The sequence below is a fragment of the Solanum pennellii genome, chromosome 11 (genome assembly GCF_001406875.1).
Source record: "Solanum pennellii chromosome 11, SPENNV200".
NCBI lineage: Eukaryota > Viridiplantae > Streptophyta > Magnoliopsida > Solanales > Solanaceae > Solanum > Solanum pennellii.
In genome coordinates, this window is record NC_028647.1 from 63,020,641 (window position 1) to 63,038,428 (window position 17,788).

Sequence of the window (17,788 nt, forward strand, 5' to 3'; positions counted from 1 at the left end):
CCCCCCCCCCCCCACACACACACACCAAATTTGTTTCTTAATAGGCATGAATTTTTGGAATGTATAAACGATGCACATTGTTGTTATTTTAGTATCTATCTTTGAGGACCTATAAAGTATTTAGATTAAATGATGCAATGTACTGGCTTTTTGCAGGCAGACAAGGTGACCGTCATATTTCCTATGAGATTTAATGATTCCATAGATACTGTTCTAGCAACATCTTTCTTACAGGTAAACTTCAACACGTTTTAATGTGTTCTTGTCCTTATCTTTATATCATCCCAATCCAAGAAATGAAAAGGTGGGAGAACTAATAGCTTCCAATAAAAGTAGTTTTATTAGAAAATTTCTTTTCATTTTGTTTTATGCTAACGGATTACTGTGGTAAACATTCTGATATTTGAACATCCAAATTAAGCCTTCATCATGTGAAGACATTTAACTTGGGCCTAATTCAATTCCAAAAGCTAAATCTTGAGGAGAGGATTGCCTAAGACTATATAAAGAGACCACAATCATTTCCTCAACCAATGCGAGACTTACAACTCCCCAACATGCCCAAAGCTGGACAACTGAAGCATGGATAACATAACACGGGGTCCAACATTGAGAAACACAAGAACATGGATTGATGAGTTTGGCTCTGATACCATGTTAAGAGATGGAACTTGGACCTAACTAAACCCTAAAAAAGCTTGCTCGTGGGGGAGGATTGCCCAAGATCTCATCAGAATACTACAACCAATTCCCTCGACCTGTGTTGGGCTTAACACATTACACATCCTATTAGTTTGAAGATTGTTTTGAAATTGGATACAATATGATTCGCTTCTTTGTAATCAATTTTCTTGTCACCTTCTTATAATCTTCAAGTAAGACTGAGGTTTTTATGCCATTTATGATACCAAAGAAACCTTATGTCTTCTGGGTAGACTTGAAGGTGCAATGAGTTGTATATAGGTCATTGTCTTTGAAAAAAAAATCCAGCTCTTTCATTCAATTTTCTTGCAAGATTTTTGGTGCTTCTCTTTCCCATTGGGATATTAATCTTCATGTGCCTGAATGAGTAGGGTGGCTCACTCTTTGAAATATGATTCTCATCAGGAATTTGTTGAGGCAAGACGAACTGCTGGACTTAATAATGCCCCTCCTTGTTTGTGGTCTCCTTCTCCTCCTCAAGAACTGACAGAAGCTTTTACAGAAGCATTATCTGCTAATGCCGGATTTGTTAGTTTTGGTATAACAGATATTTTAAGTAGTTTTTACATTGATATTTTGTGATTCCCATGACCAACTTATTTTTTGACACACAGTAATTTTTTCTCGCCACGTGGAAGGCAGAAAGCTGGACAGAACTGTCTGGAACCTATCAACCTTTCATGCTTATGTAAATTATCATGTTAAGGTGAGAATTCTAGACCAAAAGTTTCTTATCTATTGACCTAATTATGTCACATTAATGTGCTTCCATACTTGATGCAACACAATTCACGACGTCTTATGTCAGAAGGTCCATAGTGAATGTTGAATATGTGCTTTGAAAGATTTTCGTAAATGATGAAGCCCTTCAACCTTATAGAAGGCCTTGCTGACTAAAGATAGAAAGCTTCACTCATAATTATGTTCCTGTATTTTACTAACTACTTTCTTCTATATTTCTGTGACTATAAAATTTTAGACAAGGATTCTTCATTCTAATAGAATTTTTTAAAGCTCTTCATTCTTTGAATCCATGAAATTAAAATTTCCCACACAGTGGATGCTTGGCATTATATATATATGTGACCTTTTATTCTTTTTTGAAGAATATGAAGAGTAAATGCCACCACACATATATATCCCAATAGCTAAAGCTTTTTGTAATGATTTCTAATTCAGGCCTTTGTAACCTAACCTGTATAGTGTTCCTGGAGATTTAGTACTGGAATCTGTAGATCCTTGTAGCAGTTTATCTATGGAGGTCTTGAGTCTGTTAAAGTCTTGCAACTGCATCCACTGGGTTCCTTGTGTATTTACTAACTTGGATTATTTCAAAGAAACGATCTTTCTCAAGTGAAGTGATCAATTTATGGCACATATTGAGATTTTCATAACCATTGCTGCATGCCTCAATAGCTTTTAATATGATAATATTATTTCTGTCAAACTTTATATCCGAAATTTAATCACTTCGATGTTTTTTCTGTAAACAGTGTTCTGAATGTTTCATGCATACTCGGATGAGGCGTCAGGTGGAGTCATTAATACAGGTAATTATCAATCTTTCATGATAAATTTAGAAACAATAGAATAGCAGGTTTATTGCATTCTGTAATACAAATGTATACTTGGCAATGACCACCTATAAAGAATGCTAATTGGGAAGTTTGCTAAATTTTATATCCGAGGTTGCTTTTTTTTTTTTTTTACCTTTTTGCTGAAAGAATCATGGCAACTGTTTACCTTTAGCAATAAGTTCACGCTTGTTCTGATGAGGCTGAATGTAGAGGTTTCTTATGGTTCTTCGTGCAATCCTATCAAAATGTCTAGTTTGTTTCTCTTGGGCATTAGGTGATTTCCGTTTTGTGTTTTTCCATGAAGCATGTTCATCAAAGTCATTCTACGAAAAAGCTAAATGGTTAATGTCCAATCTTGTTCTTGTATGACCGGCACATTCATCTTAGTATCTATATCTCTGCAACTCTCATCTTGTCGATACGATGGAACTCTAGGAGCCCACATTCACTCTCATATAACATTACTGGTTTTATACTATATAATACTTGTTGCTTAAATGGCGTTTATGTGACCTTCCAAAACACGATGTTTGATGACCCTAGTGCCTTTTAAGAACTGAAGTCCCACATGTATCTCAGCTTTAATTCAATTTTCCGTTTTGACATCACATTCTGCCTACTCAACTGCATTGTTTCGTCTTACTGCAGTTCCTTGTAACTAAAATGCCCCGGGACTCATTTCTTGAATTATTTTCTTGTTTAGCTGATCTTAGAACTTGTAAGTTTGTTGTTTGCGGGTTCACAACATTCATAACTCTTCTGCAGGCACTTGACCGTGCCAAACCAGATCCCGAGAAGGCCAAGAAAAATTCACCTAACAGATCATTTAAACGAATGGTAAGTCATTTGATTTGTTTGATCTCTACACCAAATCGTTTCTTACTATCTAATCTGTTTTCCTTCTTGACATTTATATAGACCCTCAAGGATGGCAATAACAGTTTGGGTTCACGAAGTTGGAAGTAGAAAATCCGAGAATTGAAAAGGTTACTTGGCCTGAAATCATCGTAAACGCAGCTTCTTCTCTAATAAACTCCATTTTATCATCGTGTTCATGTTTATAGTTGTCGTTGTAAATCTTATTGAATTGTCTTCGGCGTTAGATTTGAACTTAGCCATCTTTGCTGAAGCTTCAAGTTTTGGTTAGCAGATTGCATTCGTTTAGTTCTGCAAAGTAGTGTAAAGATTGCTTTGTAACAACTTGCAATATTCCCATTTTATAAAGTTGCATTTTTGCTTATGCTCTAAAACTTGTCTCCGGTGTGATCGGCTCGTGGAAGCAACCACTAATGCTTGTATTAAGATAGACTATCTTCATCAGTCATCACATTCCTTGGGTGCGGTCCTTCCCTGTGCCCTACGGGAATGCAGGATGCTTTGTGCATCGAGCTTTGTACAAAATAGTCGAGACACACATAAATTTGGTTAAAATCCATTTTCTTACATGGCCAATGGACATTTTTCATTTTCATTCTTATATTTGGGTTATATCAATACTTTTACTGAATCAATCTCTTAAAATCGATAAATATATAACACGTAAATATCGAAAGTAAATATTCATACGTTATGCATTAATTAATTCAATGTAAATATCAGGTACGATTATCTCGTTTCCGACAAAGGAAAAAGTGGGACCCACATTCAATGAAGGTTCCCTTCCCTCTATTCTCATCTTCCGTGACTCTCCGGTCTCTGTACTTAAAACCCTCTAACATACGGCGTCGCTTTATAGGGACGAAGTTAACGACGTAAAGAGTTCATCGAAAAATTATATTTTATATATAAAGTTATTTTTTTTCTATTCATAAAAGTAGTAACATATAACAGTGGTTATTACCTATTTTATTCGATCTGTTTAATTTGATTATTACTTAAATTTGTCCATACTTTAATGATGAAATACTTACTTTATATAACAATCGATCTAATGTGATCGTGTTGTAACATTTATTATCTTTCTCATTATGCTATTACTTGTCGTTTAATAATTTTATTTTATTAAACACAATACAATATGGGACAAAATAAAACGATACATTATGAAATAATGAATAACAACCATCTATTATTTGTACTCTTGATTTCTCGAGTTTTCTACTCATCATGTTTTTTAATTTCCTCTAAATTAAAATCTTCTAATTATTAATCGATATTCCGTCAAAATCTCTATGATTTCGAATTCTAAGGATGAATAGGTCATTCCTAACATCATGTATGAGAAACCGAATGACTAGACCTCCTTCTCAGATAAAAATACCTTCAACACTCATAAAATTTAAATTCTAGTTCCGTCGATGAGAAATAATTCATTGATATTAACCAAAAGACTAAAAAGGAGTATAAGACTTCAAAATTTGAAGACAAAAAGATTTAAAAGAAAATACCAAAATTTCCCAAACTTAATTGTCATATCAACAAAGAAATGTTGTTTTCAGAATTTAATGTTGCACCTAATTAATTAACTAATCTTGACAATATTGACTATTTCATTCATGTAAATTATCAAATAATTAAGCAGACCACACAATGCAACTTCCAATATGTTTGTGGAAAATTATCTAACAAGACAAAACACAAACACACACAACGTTTTATTAGCATCTTCAGAGCTTTATCTATAAATTTACGAGAACTCGATATTTTTTGTTTAATCATATCTCTTACCTTTATATCTAATTTTTCTACGTCCATAACTCTACATCGACCTCAAATTAATCATAAAGTTATAAGAAATTGAATATATAAGATAATAATTAGTTAAAATGATAATCTGATTAATCAATCAATTCAAATAAAATCGATCAAATAAAAAGTAGAAATGAGAATCTAACCGTTCTTATATATTTCATCTATCTAATATGATAACTCATAAAAATGAGATGATTTGATTGGCGAGATATGTTCAAAATTCAAAGTTTATAACAATATCAGTATATATATATATATATATTTACAATTATTTAGTAAATTTCTTATTATGCTTGTGTAATTAAGATTTAAATGAAAGTTACTAAGTTCTCGTAAATATATTGTCTGAAGAGTTATTTGCACTTGTAATATCGAATTTGATTTTCGTAACTAAATTTGATAGAAAAAAGTGTTGTTATTGATAGTGACTTAATTATTATAGACTTGGTATAATCTATCATATTTTATTTTAATTTTTATGTAAATAAAAACAGTGTTAACAAGTTGGAAGAACGACCAAGTCTTTGAAATTGACTTGAAAAAAAAGACTTTTATTTGAGTGATATTTTAGTGGACATATCCACTCATGTGGATACCAAAATCTTCCAAATTCTATGTGGAAAAAATATTCTCATCATACTATTAAAAAATATATTATTGTAAATAATTTTAGAAAAAAAATTATCTGATGTTTGGTGTTCGGTGGAAATCTCATAATAGTAAATGTAAATTTCCTTCCTTTAACATGTTAAGATGATGGAAATTCCGACAACATTTTCTCCATCTTTAAAGAATAATATAATATTTTGTCTGTCGTGTTTCTCTTTCACGCGTTTGTTTGAGAAAATGTTAATTAAAAGGGTTTTTGATTTTTTTTTTCATTATGACTTAAGATATCATTTGTATTCACTGAATATTTTATATAGATATTAATACTAAATAAAGCATGAAAGAAACATAATTAATTTTATATCAAACTTTTAAAATGAATAGTTAATTCTCTTTATTTTTACTCGCCCAATATTCTTTAAAAATAATAAGTAATATGATTGTTTTTTTCATTTTACCACGGTACATATTCATATTATAAATTGATGTTTAATCTTGAATCTTGAAAAATGATTTAGAAATAAATAATTAATGATTTAATTAAAAATACTAATACTCCTATCTATGTTTTTTATTTATTGACATGCTAATAAGTAAAAGACGAATATTTATTTTTAATATAATGACAAATGGAAATAAAGAAAAAGAGTAACATAATATAACTATTTCAAAAATCAAGATTAATACGAACAGAGGAGTAAGATGATAAATGAATTATATGTCATTAAAAGTGAACTAGTAAAAGTGATGTATTTTAAAATAAAAATATATTTGATGAATATAAAAGTGATATATAAAAATAATATTGAACAAATAAAACTAAACGAAAGAAATAGTTAGCGAAGGATAATTATTCTTTTTTTTTGGTAGACACTTTCCACGAAAGTTATATTTAGATAAAATATCATATATAAGTCAAATTTCTCTTAGGGATACGTTTGTTTCGATATTTTTTTAGCTATAATAATAAATGTTATATTAGAAAAATATAAAATATAATATAACATAACACAATATTACTTTCATAGAAATTATAAATATTATAATAAAATATTCTTATCAAAATAGTACAAGTTACATGTTTGATTTAATAATGAAATCATCCTAATATTTCCCCTTTATTTTTCCCTATCTTAACCCTTAAGAAATAGAAATTAATTTTACTATCAATAGTTATATCAGACAGATAAAATCTCTCTACTCTATCGTTTCGAATTCAGTTTCTGAAAAAAAATTCAATATTGAGTAATTTTTTCTATGATAAATTTTATACGAACATAAATCAAATTTAATCAGGTCCCAGAATAAACATCGAGTTTACATCCAATTAAATTGTTCCCAACCACTAATTAGTGTCTCATCATGAAGATTACTTTTAACCCTCTTGTTGTTGTGTGAGTTGATGTTAATTTCTTGATTAATAATAGGGATTTGATCATTATGATTAAGATTAACATAATCTTGTTCTTCCATAAAAAAGTTTTCATCAGGGGAACTTATTGCCTCCATTTTAGTGACATTTTCCATAGAAATTCCACCTTGATTTATAATTGATTTTGATGGTTCCCTTGTTATTGTTGGTGCAATTGGTCTCCGATCGAACGCTCGAAAACTTCCCGATATGACGTAAATTCGACATAAACTCATTTCATGCCTTAACTGCAATAAACGAATGACAAAATTAGCTCATCAAATTATAACATGTCTAACTCGTATAAGATTAAGTAAGTTACAACCCATTGATTTATCAATTCAGCTTTGACCTGTCAAATTTATCTCATTCAAAATTGAGCTTATTTAAATAAAATACATAGCCTAAATAATTATACACATGAAAAAACAATATTGTTGAAACATTATATATATATATATATATAATAGAGATCTTTTTAAAACTTAATTTGTTAAATAATTAAATAAATCATAAGAAAAAAAAGGATATTTATAAAAGTTATGGGTTGGGGTGTAATATTAAAAAAAGGATAATCATAAAAGTTGGGGTGTAATATATAGCCATCATGAATGTTTAGTCGATCTTAATTTGTTTGAGATTGAAATTAGTATTTTTTATTATAAAGATTAGTTTGCAATAATATATCCATAATAAGATTACAAGTATCTTTATTGAAGATAATAGAAAAGAATTAGTTCCCTTTTCAAATACTTTAACACAACAATAATTTATATTTCGTAATAATTATTCACAGGTAAAATCTAGAGTCTAGGAATAACAGTACGCACACAGATTTTATTTTTATTCCTGTTGGATAGAAATGTTAATTTCTATAGATCTTCGACTTAAGAAAATCATTTTCTTTTTACTGAATAAATTTAAAAAAGATACTAGGGATATCGAAAAAAAGAAAAATAGTAATGATAGTAAAATATAAAATTACCTTAGGAATAGAAAGAGTTGAATTAACTTCTTCTTGAATAGCTCTATATTCATTCATTTTCCACTTAGTTTTTTTACCAGTTGGTGCTTTTCCTTTATAAAATACCATACTTTTTTTAACTCCAATAACTTTATTATTTGATGAATAAACATAACTTGGTGAACCAGTTGCTTTCCAATAACCACAATTTGTTGTTCTACATGGTCTTCCTCCTCTAGCTTCTCTTTCTTGTCTTGGCACAAAGAAAAACCATTGCTCTCTATCTCCCATGCACAATTCCCCATGAAATTCTAAAAAAAAAAAAAACGTTAAACGTCGTCGTTTAACTTCTATGCACTGACAGTATAAAAAAATAAAAGTTTGTCGCATAATCAAGGCATTTATAATAAGATATTTCTATCTGTCTCAATTTATATGATACAGTCAAACATGTTTATACAACCAGTGTCTTTTGTTCAGATATAGTGTTACAGAGAAATGTTGTTATTGTAACTGGTTTCAAGAAAAACTCAGTGTTTGGTTTTAAACTACTAATTATTTTTTCTCAAATTTTGTGCTAAGTCGAGTACTAAAAAAGAGTTTAAATCTCTATAATGTTAAATTAAACGATAACCTTAATTATGTAACATATTAAATTATATAGACGATATCATTCGTGTATATAACTTAAATTCAAAATTGTAACCATATATGAAAAATTGGTTTATTAAAATGGTGATCAAGAATGAAGATAAGAAGAAAGAAGTGAAAGAAGATAATTTGTGTACTTAGGTCGAAAATGCATGCCACGTAAATTGAGACAGATGAAACACTAATTACAAGTTTCTACAATAAGAATTAACTTGATATAAACACTATCGATCGATGCATATAACTTAAACTCCAGAATTATAATCATGAAATATGTGAAGATGAAGAAATGAACTTGTATACTTAAAAGGTAGTCATATAAATTAAAACAGATCGAAATATTAATAAATAATTTCGATAAAAACGATAAATAAATTAATATAACATGTTAAACTATACTGATAATATCGAAGTTATACGTACTTGGAAGATGCCAAGGATCAAAATCATAAATAGTAACAACTGGAATTACTCTATCAAGCTCTGGCTTTTTTCCTTCAAGCTTTTTATGTAAATAAAAAGATATTAATTCTTCTTCTGTTGGATAAAATCTAAATCCTGGTGAAATAATTTCCACCATTTTAATCCTTTTTTTTTCTTTGAAATTAAAAAAAAAATCTACTTTTTTTTTTCTTGTTTTGTTTTTATATTTGCTATATATTTATAGTAATTGTTCCACAAAATGGGACAATAGAGTTAACGTGTGAATTGAGAATTTTATTTTTATTTGATTGAAAAGTTTCCACACGGTTTTAATTAGTTGTCCCAATAATAATATTTAGGTTTAGTTATACCTTTTTTTTAATCTCATTAATAATCATTTCTTAATTTGAACAAGTCAAACTTTTTTTTTTATTATTATTATTTTTTCTGTTTTTTTCTAGTGATGTCTCAATCAAGTCTTTTTTTTTTGTTTTTTGTACTTTCAAGTAATTTTTTTCTAAATTTTTTGGAATCTAAAATAAAGATGTATGGTTCATAAAGTTAATTAATTTTAATTCTACGAAATATTTTCCTTCATATCAAATATGCTTAAAACATATTATTTTACGTGTATAAACATTTATTTTAAATCTTTTAAACTCAAAAAGAGTATGGACTCTTCTATTTTTCTTTTTTTAAGAATTCGAAAATATATCACCGATTTAACAATTATCTTATTAAATATTTTTCCCATTTGGTAATGTAACTAACTCATTTAACCAAACCAATCTATAATTCCAATATAGAACATTTTTTTTTAAGTGTGTTTATTAAGACTTTAAGAGGATTAAAAAAATATTTTAGAAAGCTAAAGTGGAAACAAAATTGATTTAATTATTTGTTTCACTCACATATACTTATATTATCATGGATTGTACTATCGTGATCAAACTATTTCACTTTATCTGAGATTTCGAGTAGTAGTGCTCGAATCTTAAATATGGAAAAATTCTTATTGAGAGCGTCATTCTCAAATAGGTCATGCAATATGTGATCCAGATGATTTGATACATTAAGCTCCAACTAATCTATATGATAACGCGTTAATAAATATAAATTCTGTATATATATTATACCAATTTTACTTATAAAACTATATAAAATATGTTATCGTTATTATTTTTAATACTTAATACCTTAGTCCTTGCTAATAGGACACATAAAAATACCAATGGTGGAGAAAACACTATATTATGACAGCTCATTTAAGGGTGTTTACTTGTCTTTGATATGCACACACACGTCATAAATCGATAAATAAAATAGCGACAGTTCGATGCATAAATCATATGAATCATACTTTAAACTAAAAATAGAGTTTCACTTGAAATCTTTTATTATTTACTACTAAGAGCCTGTTTGGCTCAGCTTAAAAGCTCGTCAAACTGACTTAAAAGCTGATTTTTGACTTATTTAGCTGTTTGGCAATACTCAAAATAACTTATTTTAAGTTAAAAAAAACTTATTTTAAGCCAAAAGTTAAAAGCTGGGGTAGGGGTGCTTTTTTTTTTTTAGCTTATAAGTTGTTTTAAGTTGACCACATTTTTATCTTTTTGCCCTTAATATTTTTATACAATTTCCAAATTACAACATAACTCTAAAATCTCTTTCTTCCATTTTTCCCTTTTCACGTTTGGCATAACAACTTCAGCACTTTTATCCAAACACATAACTGCTTATTTTAAAAATAAGTTTCAGCACTTTCAAAAGTACTTTTTTAAAGCTCCTTTTATTAAGCCCATCCAAACGGGGCCTAATTCTATTTGTTATTATATGCTAACCATCTAAAATTATTAAGTGATTTAATATAGTGTTAAAGTATTTACACAATTAGTTAGTATATAAAAAGTAAATGAATTTAATTTAGAATTCAAACTTCTAAATGCCAACCATGTAAAGGAACTTTTACCCTAAATTATACTTTTTCTGTTTAATAATAGTTGTCATTATTCACTTAACACATATTTTGAAAAATAATAAATAATAGAGGTAATATTATTATATTATATATTATATATTTAATTGTATTTAATAATTAATACAAATAGTAAAATAGATACAAAATGAAAAATTATCTTTTAATTTATAAGTAGAACAAGTATTACTGAATAATTATTTTTATTATAATAAACAAGTAAAGATAAACTAAAAGAATAATAGAAGATACTATATTTATATTTGTAGACATGTAAAAATAATAAATACTATATACTTTAATATTTGGTTTAAAAAATGAAGTGGTTAAAGTTACATTTTTTTTCTTAGGGCCTACATCATCATCATTGTACAATATTTTATTGGAGTAATTTGCTGGACATGAATTGGTAATGTATATGGATTCACTTTAATATTTTTCTCAATTTTAATTTATTTAATTTTACTTTATCTAAATTTATTGTATATTTTGAAGTTATGTTAAAAACATTATAAATTTTAATAACTTAAAATTTGATTATATATTTTAAAAATATCACGCACTTGAACTGTATATAACAGTCGAACAACATCGGACACATCACAATAGTTAAGTTAAAATATTTATAAAAAATATCTTTAACTCTCGAAATTCTATCAATGACATATTTATTGGGACATGAAGAGTAACATATTATTTGAAGATCACATACAAATTATAACAATCACAATTATTATTAATGATTTCAAATATTTAAAAATCATACTAAGATTTAATTGACTTTTCAAATTTTATTTATATCACGTAACGGAACAAATAAGATTATTGTATTAAAGTTAAAGTCAAGAAATATATTTGTGTGGGAGAAGTTTTGCTTTTTATATGAATCATGGAACGAAATTGCATAAAATTGCATGTTTGACGATCTATAATATTTGCCTTATAACAATAAAACTTATGTCTAATCGGCCATAAGTCCTTTCGAAACTAAAAAACATATTCGAACCTGATTAGTAAAATATTATGATAAGAAAATATAAATTTTTATTGACTTTGCTTCGATTCGTTATGATCAAAAAGAAAAAAAAAAGTGTAAATGACACACGAAATGGTCACAAATCGTTTTTGTTGCTCCTTTTATTAATGGACATATCAACCACTTCCAACTATGAAATAACAAAACTCAAAGGCTGTATGAAATTTCATTAAACAAAGTAGGAACAAGTTAATAGGAGGAACAAACGGATAAAAACAAATGGAGTTGGATTATTCCACTTTATATCACAAGATTATTTTTAGAAACATACGTAATACAATTGAAACAACTCCAACTGTTACAAGTGGTTTTATTATTCATTTAATAGCGACCAAAAGGTGGAGGATTTCCATACCCTGGTGAGCTTTGGGGTGGACTTGGTGGAGGTTTATAAACTGGAGGAGACGGTGGTGGACTTGATGGAGGAGACGGTGGACTTGGTGGAGGTGGAGGTGGTGAACTTGGTGGAGGTTTGTATACAGGAGGAAGTGGGGGTGGACTTGGTGGAGGAGGCGGTGGACTTGGTGGAGGTGGAGGCGGTGAACTTGGTGGAGGTTTATAAACTGGAGGAGACGGTGGTGGACTTGATGGAGGAGACGGTGGACTTGGTGGAGGTGGAGGCGGTGAACTTGGTGGAGGTTTGTATACAGGAGGAGGCGGGGGTGGACTTGGTGGAGGAGGCGGTGGACTTGGTGGAGGTGGAGGCGGTGAACTTGGTGGAGGTTTGTAAACAGGAGGAGGCGGTGGTGGACTTGGTGGAGGTGGAGGCGGTGAACTTGGTGGAGGTTTGTAAACAGGAGGCGGTGATGGACTTGGTGGAGGAGGCGGAGGACTTGGTGGAGGTTTGTATACAGGAGGAGGCGGGGGTGGACTTGGTGGAGGAGGCGGTGGACTTGGTGGAGGTGGAGGAGGTGAACTTGGTGGAGGTTTGTAAACAGGAGGAGCCGGTGGTGGACTTGGTGGAGGTGGAGGCGGTGAACTTGGTGGAGGTTTATAAACAGGAGGCGGTGATGGACTTGGTGGAGGAGGCGGTGGACTTGGAGGAGGTTTGTATACAGGAGGAGGCGGGGGTGGACTTGGTGGAGGAGGCGGTGGACTTGGTGGAGGTGGAGGCGGTGAACTTGGTGGAGGTTTATAAACAGGAGGAGGCGGTGGTGGACTTGATGGAGAAGGCGGTGGACTTGGTGGAGGTGGAGGCGGTGAACTTGGTGGAGGTTTGTATACAGGAGGAGGCGGGGGTGGACTTGGTGGAGGAGGCGGTGGACTTGATGGAGGTTTATAAACATGAGTAGGTGGTGGGCTTGGTGGAGGCTTGTATATATGAGGCGGTGGTGGACTTGGTGAAGGAGGCACTGGACTTGGTGGAGGTTTGTAGACTGGAGCGGGTGTGGACGGTGGTGGCTGGTAAGTAGGAGGTGTTTGAACAGGTGGTGGGGATGCAGAAGGAGGTTGGTCATACGCTGAACTTGGTAGATGTTTCAATAGTGATCTCCTATAGACCTTTGGTTGATGATAATTTTCATAAGACACTGTATGAAAGGGCCTATATGTTTGATAAGGATATTGAGGTACCTTAGGAGGTTTTCTCTGTGGACTTGAAGAAGTCTCGTAGATAGACAATAAAGGTTCTGTAGGTGAGTATACATATGCAGGCTTAGTATACACTCGAACAGATGTTCTACCTACTTGCGAATTCAAGGTTGATTGTCGCAGAATGGATGGAGCAAAATTGTCATCCGCAACAATTTTATCTCTAGCCCAAGAACAAAGGTGACTGGATCTTGATCCCTCCTTACATTTCTTGGAAACATCTCCATTGAAAAGAAGCTCTTGCGCTACAACAACAGAGAAAAACAACACAAGAAAAAATAGAAAAACACGAAATTGCTTGTTAAACGGAGTCGATGAGTTTTTCATTGTATGAAAGTTAATAGTCATAGAGGTGAGCTCTAATGTATTAACATTTCTTCACAATATATGACTTTGATTGAACATAGAAATTTATATGGTAAGTCCGAGCTTTTATACTAGAAAACTTGAGAGAACTATTAACAGATACGAATTCGTGTCAAGACGAGGGAGGTTTTAGCATTGGATTTTTCTGCATGTTCTTAAATTTTTTGAAGACCAATGTCAAGTTTTCATGGTGGGAAAAGTAACTTTGAAAAAAATTGCCTTGTAGTAATGAAAGAGTTAATAAGTTAGTTAGTTGGAGATAAGATGGTAATAAAGATATTCACCAATTTTTGGCTTGGAATTACTACTATTTTAGCTTTTTGTAGAGTTGTAAAGCTTTTGAAGTTTCCTAAATAAAGTAAAAATAAAGTATAAAAATTAATGTTGACAATTTCTTAAATTGAATTGTTACATTTTTAAATCAAATCTAAGATTCTTTCTTGGATTATGAGTTGAAGGGGGCGATAAAGTATACGCAGAATAATTAAATATATTTTTTTAAATTTGTAAGTATAGATAGATATTTAGAAAAATTTAATAAATTTGTAATAATTCTGATTTTAAATGATCAAATGATATTTTAATTATAGATTTACTTAGTTATATTTCAAGATAGCAATAGGTGTTGGTTGAAAACTTTAAATGTATCGCTCATAATGATGAAGTCATATTTAAATTTAAAAATATTGTGAATGTGAATAATGTAACTATATATATATATTTTTTGCAAATATTGATATGATATAAACAATGTTTTAAATGTGTTCAAGATATGAGTTTCCTAATACTTGCAATGCACAAACTTTAGTATAGCAATTGTGAAGTTTACAATCAGTTAGTTCATAGAAGTATAATAAATAGTCATTTATTTGATTTCAAGATGATTAAATGATACTTTGAAAACCTTAATTAAAAGATTATTTTGTTTCATTTGAATTTGATTCACAAATTTTATTTTGGAGCTTATCAAGTGTAGTTACTACTTAGAGCCTGTTTGGTTCAGCTTAAAAGCTGGTCAAACTGACTTAAAAGCTGATTTTTGACTTATTTAGCTGTTTGACAATACTCAAAATAACTTATTTTAAGTTTAAAAAAACTTATTTAAAGCCAAAAGTTAAAAGCTGGGGTAGGGGTGCTTTTTTTTTTTAGCTTATAAGTTGTTTTAAGTTGACCACATTTTTATCTTTTTGCCCTTAATATTTTTATACAATCTCCAAATTACCCACATAACCCTAACATCTCTTTCTTCCATTTTTTCCTTTTCACGTTCGGCATAGCAACTTCAGCAATTTTATCCAAACGCATAACTGCTTATTTTAAAAATAAGTTTCAGCACTTTCAAAAGTACTTTTTTAAAGCTGCTTTTATTAAGCTCATCCAAACGGGCCCTTAATATGGAGCTTACATTTTATGTGACTTATTAGTTTATTTCAGAATGAATATTTTATGTTCGGAAATAATTTAATTTTAAATATACTACTTCTTTTAACGCGATAGTTTATGATCACATATACATTTATGGCTTATACAATTTGTAAATTTTAAAAGTATTTTTTTTTTATAAAAAATATCTGAAATTAATATGAAAACATGGAGTTTAAGGTTAGTTAGGGAGGTAAGAAGCTGGTAATTTAAGTCATAAATAACATTCTGTTTGGAGATAAATATTTTGTTGTAATCTAACATGGATTTTAAGGTTAGTTAGGGAGATAAGAAGCTAGTAATTTTAAGTTATTAATATCATTCTGTTTGGAGATAAATTTAGCAAATTATTTAGAATTAACTTTTTTTTGTACTATCTTGTCAGCTAGAAGTCTTTTATTTTCTTTGAGTTTTTGATATTATTGTGTTTTTGTCTCTTTCAATTGCAAGTTCTGACGCATTTATTCAAAATTTCTTTTCATTTGTACTGAACCGCTTACGAAAATTAATGAATTTCCATTTCATTGTTGCACATAACATTTTTATCCCATTCTCTTTCTTATAATTGCCCACATCTTTCACCTATTAAAAGAAATTGAATTTAGCTATGGATAAATTTATAGCTAAATAGTAAAATTAATTGATGATCTTACTTAGTGATGAATTAGCAACAAATTTTTTTAGCTACAAATAAAATAACAACAGACCAGCAAAGAAATTTATTACTAATTATATTGTGTTTTTTTAATGAAAAAATACATAAGTATCCTCCTCTAAATCTATGTCCGAAATCTCTGAAACGCACTTATATTATACTATGGTCCTATTACCGCCTGAACTTATTTTATAAATAATTTTTCACCCCTTTTCTATCTACGTGGCACTAGCTTGAAAAAAAATATCAACACACGCCGAAAAGGGATAGAAAACTATTTATAAAATAAGTTCAAGGGATAATAGGACCTTAGTATAGTATAAATGTATCTCTAAAATTTTAAACATAGATTGGGGATACTTGTACATTTTCTATATTCTCTAAATTCAATTTTACTTTTCATTAAGTTATACATTAAATTTTATTGTTCTCTATGTTCTTTCCTATCTACTCTATATTTAATTTTATTTTATTTTAATTCAACTTTTCATGAGATAAAACAAACATGTCATCTTTTTAATTATTTTATTTTCTTCATAAGCTTTTAAAATATATATTTCCACCATGTCTTCACTAGAATTTTTTTTAATCTTTGTGTTGCTCTTCTTTTTCTTCATAGGTTTGTTTTGAATTCATACATACCATGTTTAGAAATTAATATAATATACAATTTTATGTTATTTATTTTCTGTCATGAAAATATATAAAAAAGAAGTATTTTGATGTATGCAGTAAGTATTTGGGATATACATGTATAATATAATGAAATTTGTTAATCTAATATTATGAAGTAAATTTTTTTTTTTGGCTATCAAACTGTCAATATTTCACAATATCCTAATATGAACTATGAAGAGGAAATTAAATTATGAAAACAAAAGGTAGATAAAAAATTCATTTGAACAAACAAAAAAATGTAGTAGTAATAGAATTAATTTACAGCCTTCAAAAAGGTACATAGAAATTACAAAACTGGGAGAAAAGAGATAAACTAGAATTACATAAAAACAAACTTGAAACTCATTTCAATCAACTAACTTCTAAATCAATTATCAAACCAAAATATATCAAAAGAAAGTAAGCAAAAAAAAATTAGTTTACTTTGGTGTTTCTATCTTTACAGAGCATATGCCATTCTTGAATAATAGCTGCTTGAAGTGCTCGATGCTCGGCTTCTTCTGCTGTCAACTTGAATAAAGTAGTTGGTCCCTTAGTTTTACCACCTTCAACGTTAAGTATGATGTCATCGTTCTTATTGTTATCATCGTCTTCTTCTTCCTCCTCTTCTTCATCCTCGGATTTTGGAGACTTTGGGCGAGGTCTTGCTGCCTTTAGTAAGGCTATTCGTTCCATTGAAATCTTTAGATTTTCAGCAGCAGTTACCTTCACTTCATCTTCAGGCATGTATTCAACACCACCATCAGTTAGGTCATCCAACCAACCCTGAAAATCTGAAGCAATCTCCTTGGTAATGGATTCGTCTGATGCTCGGATAACAAATTTGCACATCATTGTGGTTGTCTCGTCGCCAAGGTCCACATTTCTGCTCACTTCACTTGCACCAAAAACCATCATGCCTAAAAACCCTCCGTACCAGGTTTTAGCAGCAAAACAGAGCTGTTCAATACCAAACAGCAATGAGATAACGAAAATATGGAATATATTGAATTTGAACAATTATAAATTTGAGACAATAAGTTACCCCCACGCCCCCAC

At 30.1% G+C, this 17,788-nt stretch overlaps 4 protein-coding genes across 6 annotated transcripts in view; 1 reads left to right on the forward strand and 3 right to left on the reverse strand.

Moving 5' to 3' along the window:
- Positions 1 to 3,529, forward strand: part of LOC107003110 (actin-related protein 2/3 complex subunit 2A) — an 8,628-nt gene extending 5,099 nt beyond the window's left edge. Inside the window, exons 5-10 of the mRNA XM_015201369.2 lie at positions 157 to 234; positions 1,108 to 1,240; positions 1,317 to 1,408; positions 2,196 to 2,252; positions 3,045 to 3,116; positions 3,198 to 3,529. Of these exons, the coding sequence (XP_015056855.1) occupies positions 157 to 234; positions 1,108 to 1,240; positions 1,317 to 1,408; positions 2,196 to 2,252; positions 3,045 to 3,116; positions 3,198 to 3,245 (480 nt within the window). The 3' untranslated portion in view covers positions 3,246 to 3,529. The remainder of the gene's footprint in view (positions 1 to 156; positions 235 to 1,107; positions 1,241 to 1,316; positions 1,409 to 2,195; positions 2,253 to 3,044; positions 3,117 to 3,197) is intronic.
- A 3,070-nt stretch (positions 3,530 to 6,599) lies between these two features.
- On the reverse strand, positions 6,600 to 9,234 carry LOC107004216 (NAC domain-containing protein 90). Its single transcript, XM_015202457.2, has 3 exons — positions 9,029 to 9,234; positions 7,976 to 8,265; positions 6,600 to 7,238 (listed from the first exon to the last, which is right to left on the reverse strand). The coding sequence occupies exons 1-3, from the start codon at positions 9,183 to 9,185 to the stop codon at positions 6,897 to 6,899; spliced, it is 789 nt and encodes a 262-aa protein (XP_015057943.1). The 5' UTR covers positions 9,186 to 9,234; the 3' UTR covers positions 6,600 to 6,896.
- Positions 9,235 to 12,177: 2,943 nt separating this feature from the next.
- On the reverse strand, positions 12,178 to 13,971 carry LOC107004037 (extensin-like). 3 transcript variants are annotated; one of them, XM_027912876.1, is made up of 2 exons: positions 13,221 to 13,971; positions 12,178 to 13,076 (listed from the first exon to the last, which is right to left on the reverse strand). In XM_027912876.1, the coding sequence occupies exons 1-2, from the start codon at positions 13,954 to 13,956 to the stop codon at positions 12,361 to 12,363; spliced, it is 1,452 nt and encodes a 483-aa protein (XP_027768677.1). In that variant the 5' UTR covers positions 13,957 to 13,971; the 3' UTR covers positions 12,178 to 12,360. The 3 variants fall into 3 exon arrangements, with proteins under 3 accessions (XP_027768677.1, XP_027768676.1, XP_027768675.1); XM_027912875.1 differs by having other exon boundaries at positions 12,178 to 12,931; positions 13,019 to 13,971; XM_027912874.1 differs by having other exon boundaries at positions 12,178 to 13,971.
- Positions 13,972 to 16,954: 2,983 nt separating this feature from the next.
- Positions 16,955 to 17,788, reverse strand: part of LOC107004584 (protein TPLATE) — a 9,811-nt gene continuing 8,977 nt past the window's right edge. Inside the window, exon 7 of the mRNA XM_015202831.2 lies at positions 16,955 to 17,689. Coding sequence (XP_015058317.1) covers positions 17,165 to 17,689 — 525 coding nt within the window. The 3' untranslated portion in view covers positions 16,955 to 17,164. The remainder of the gene's footprint in view (positions 17,690 to 17,788) is intronic.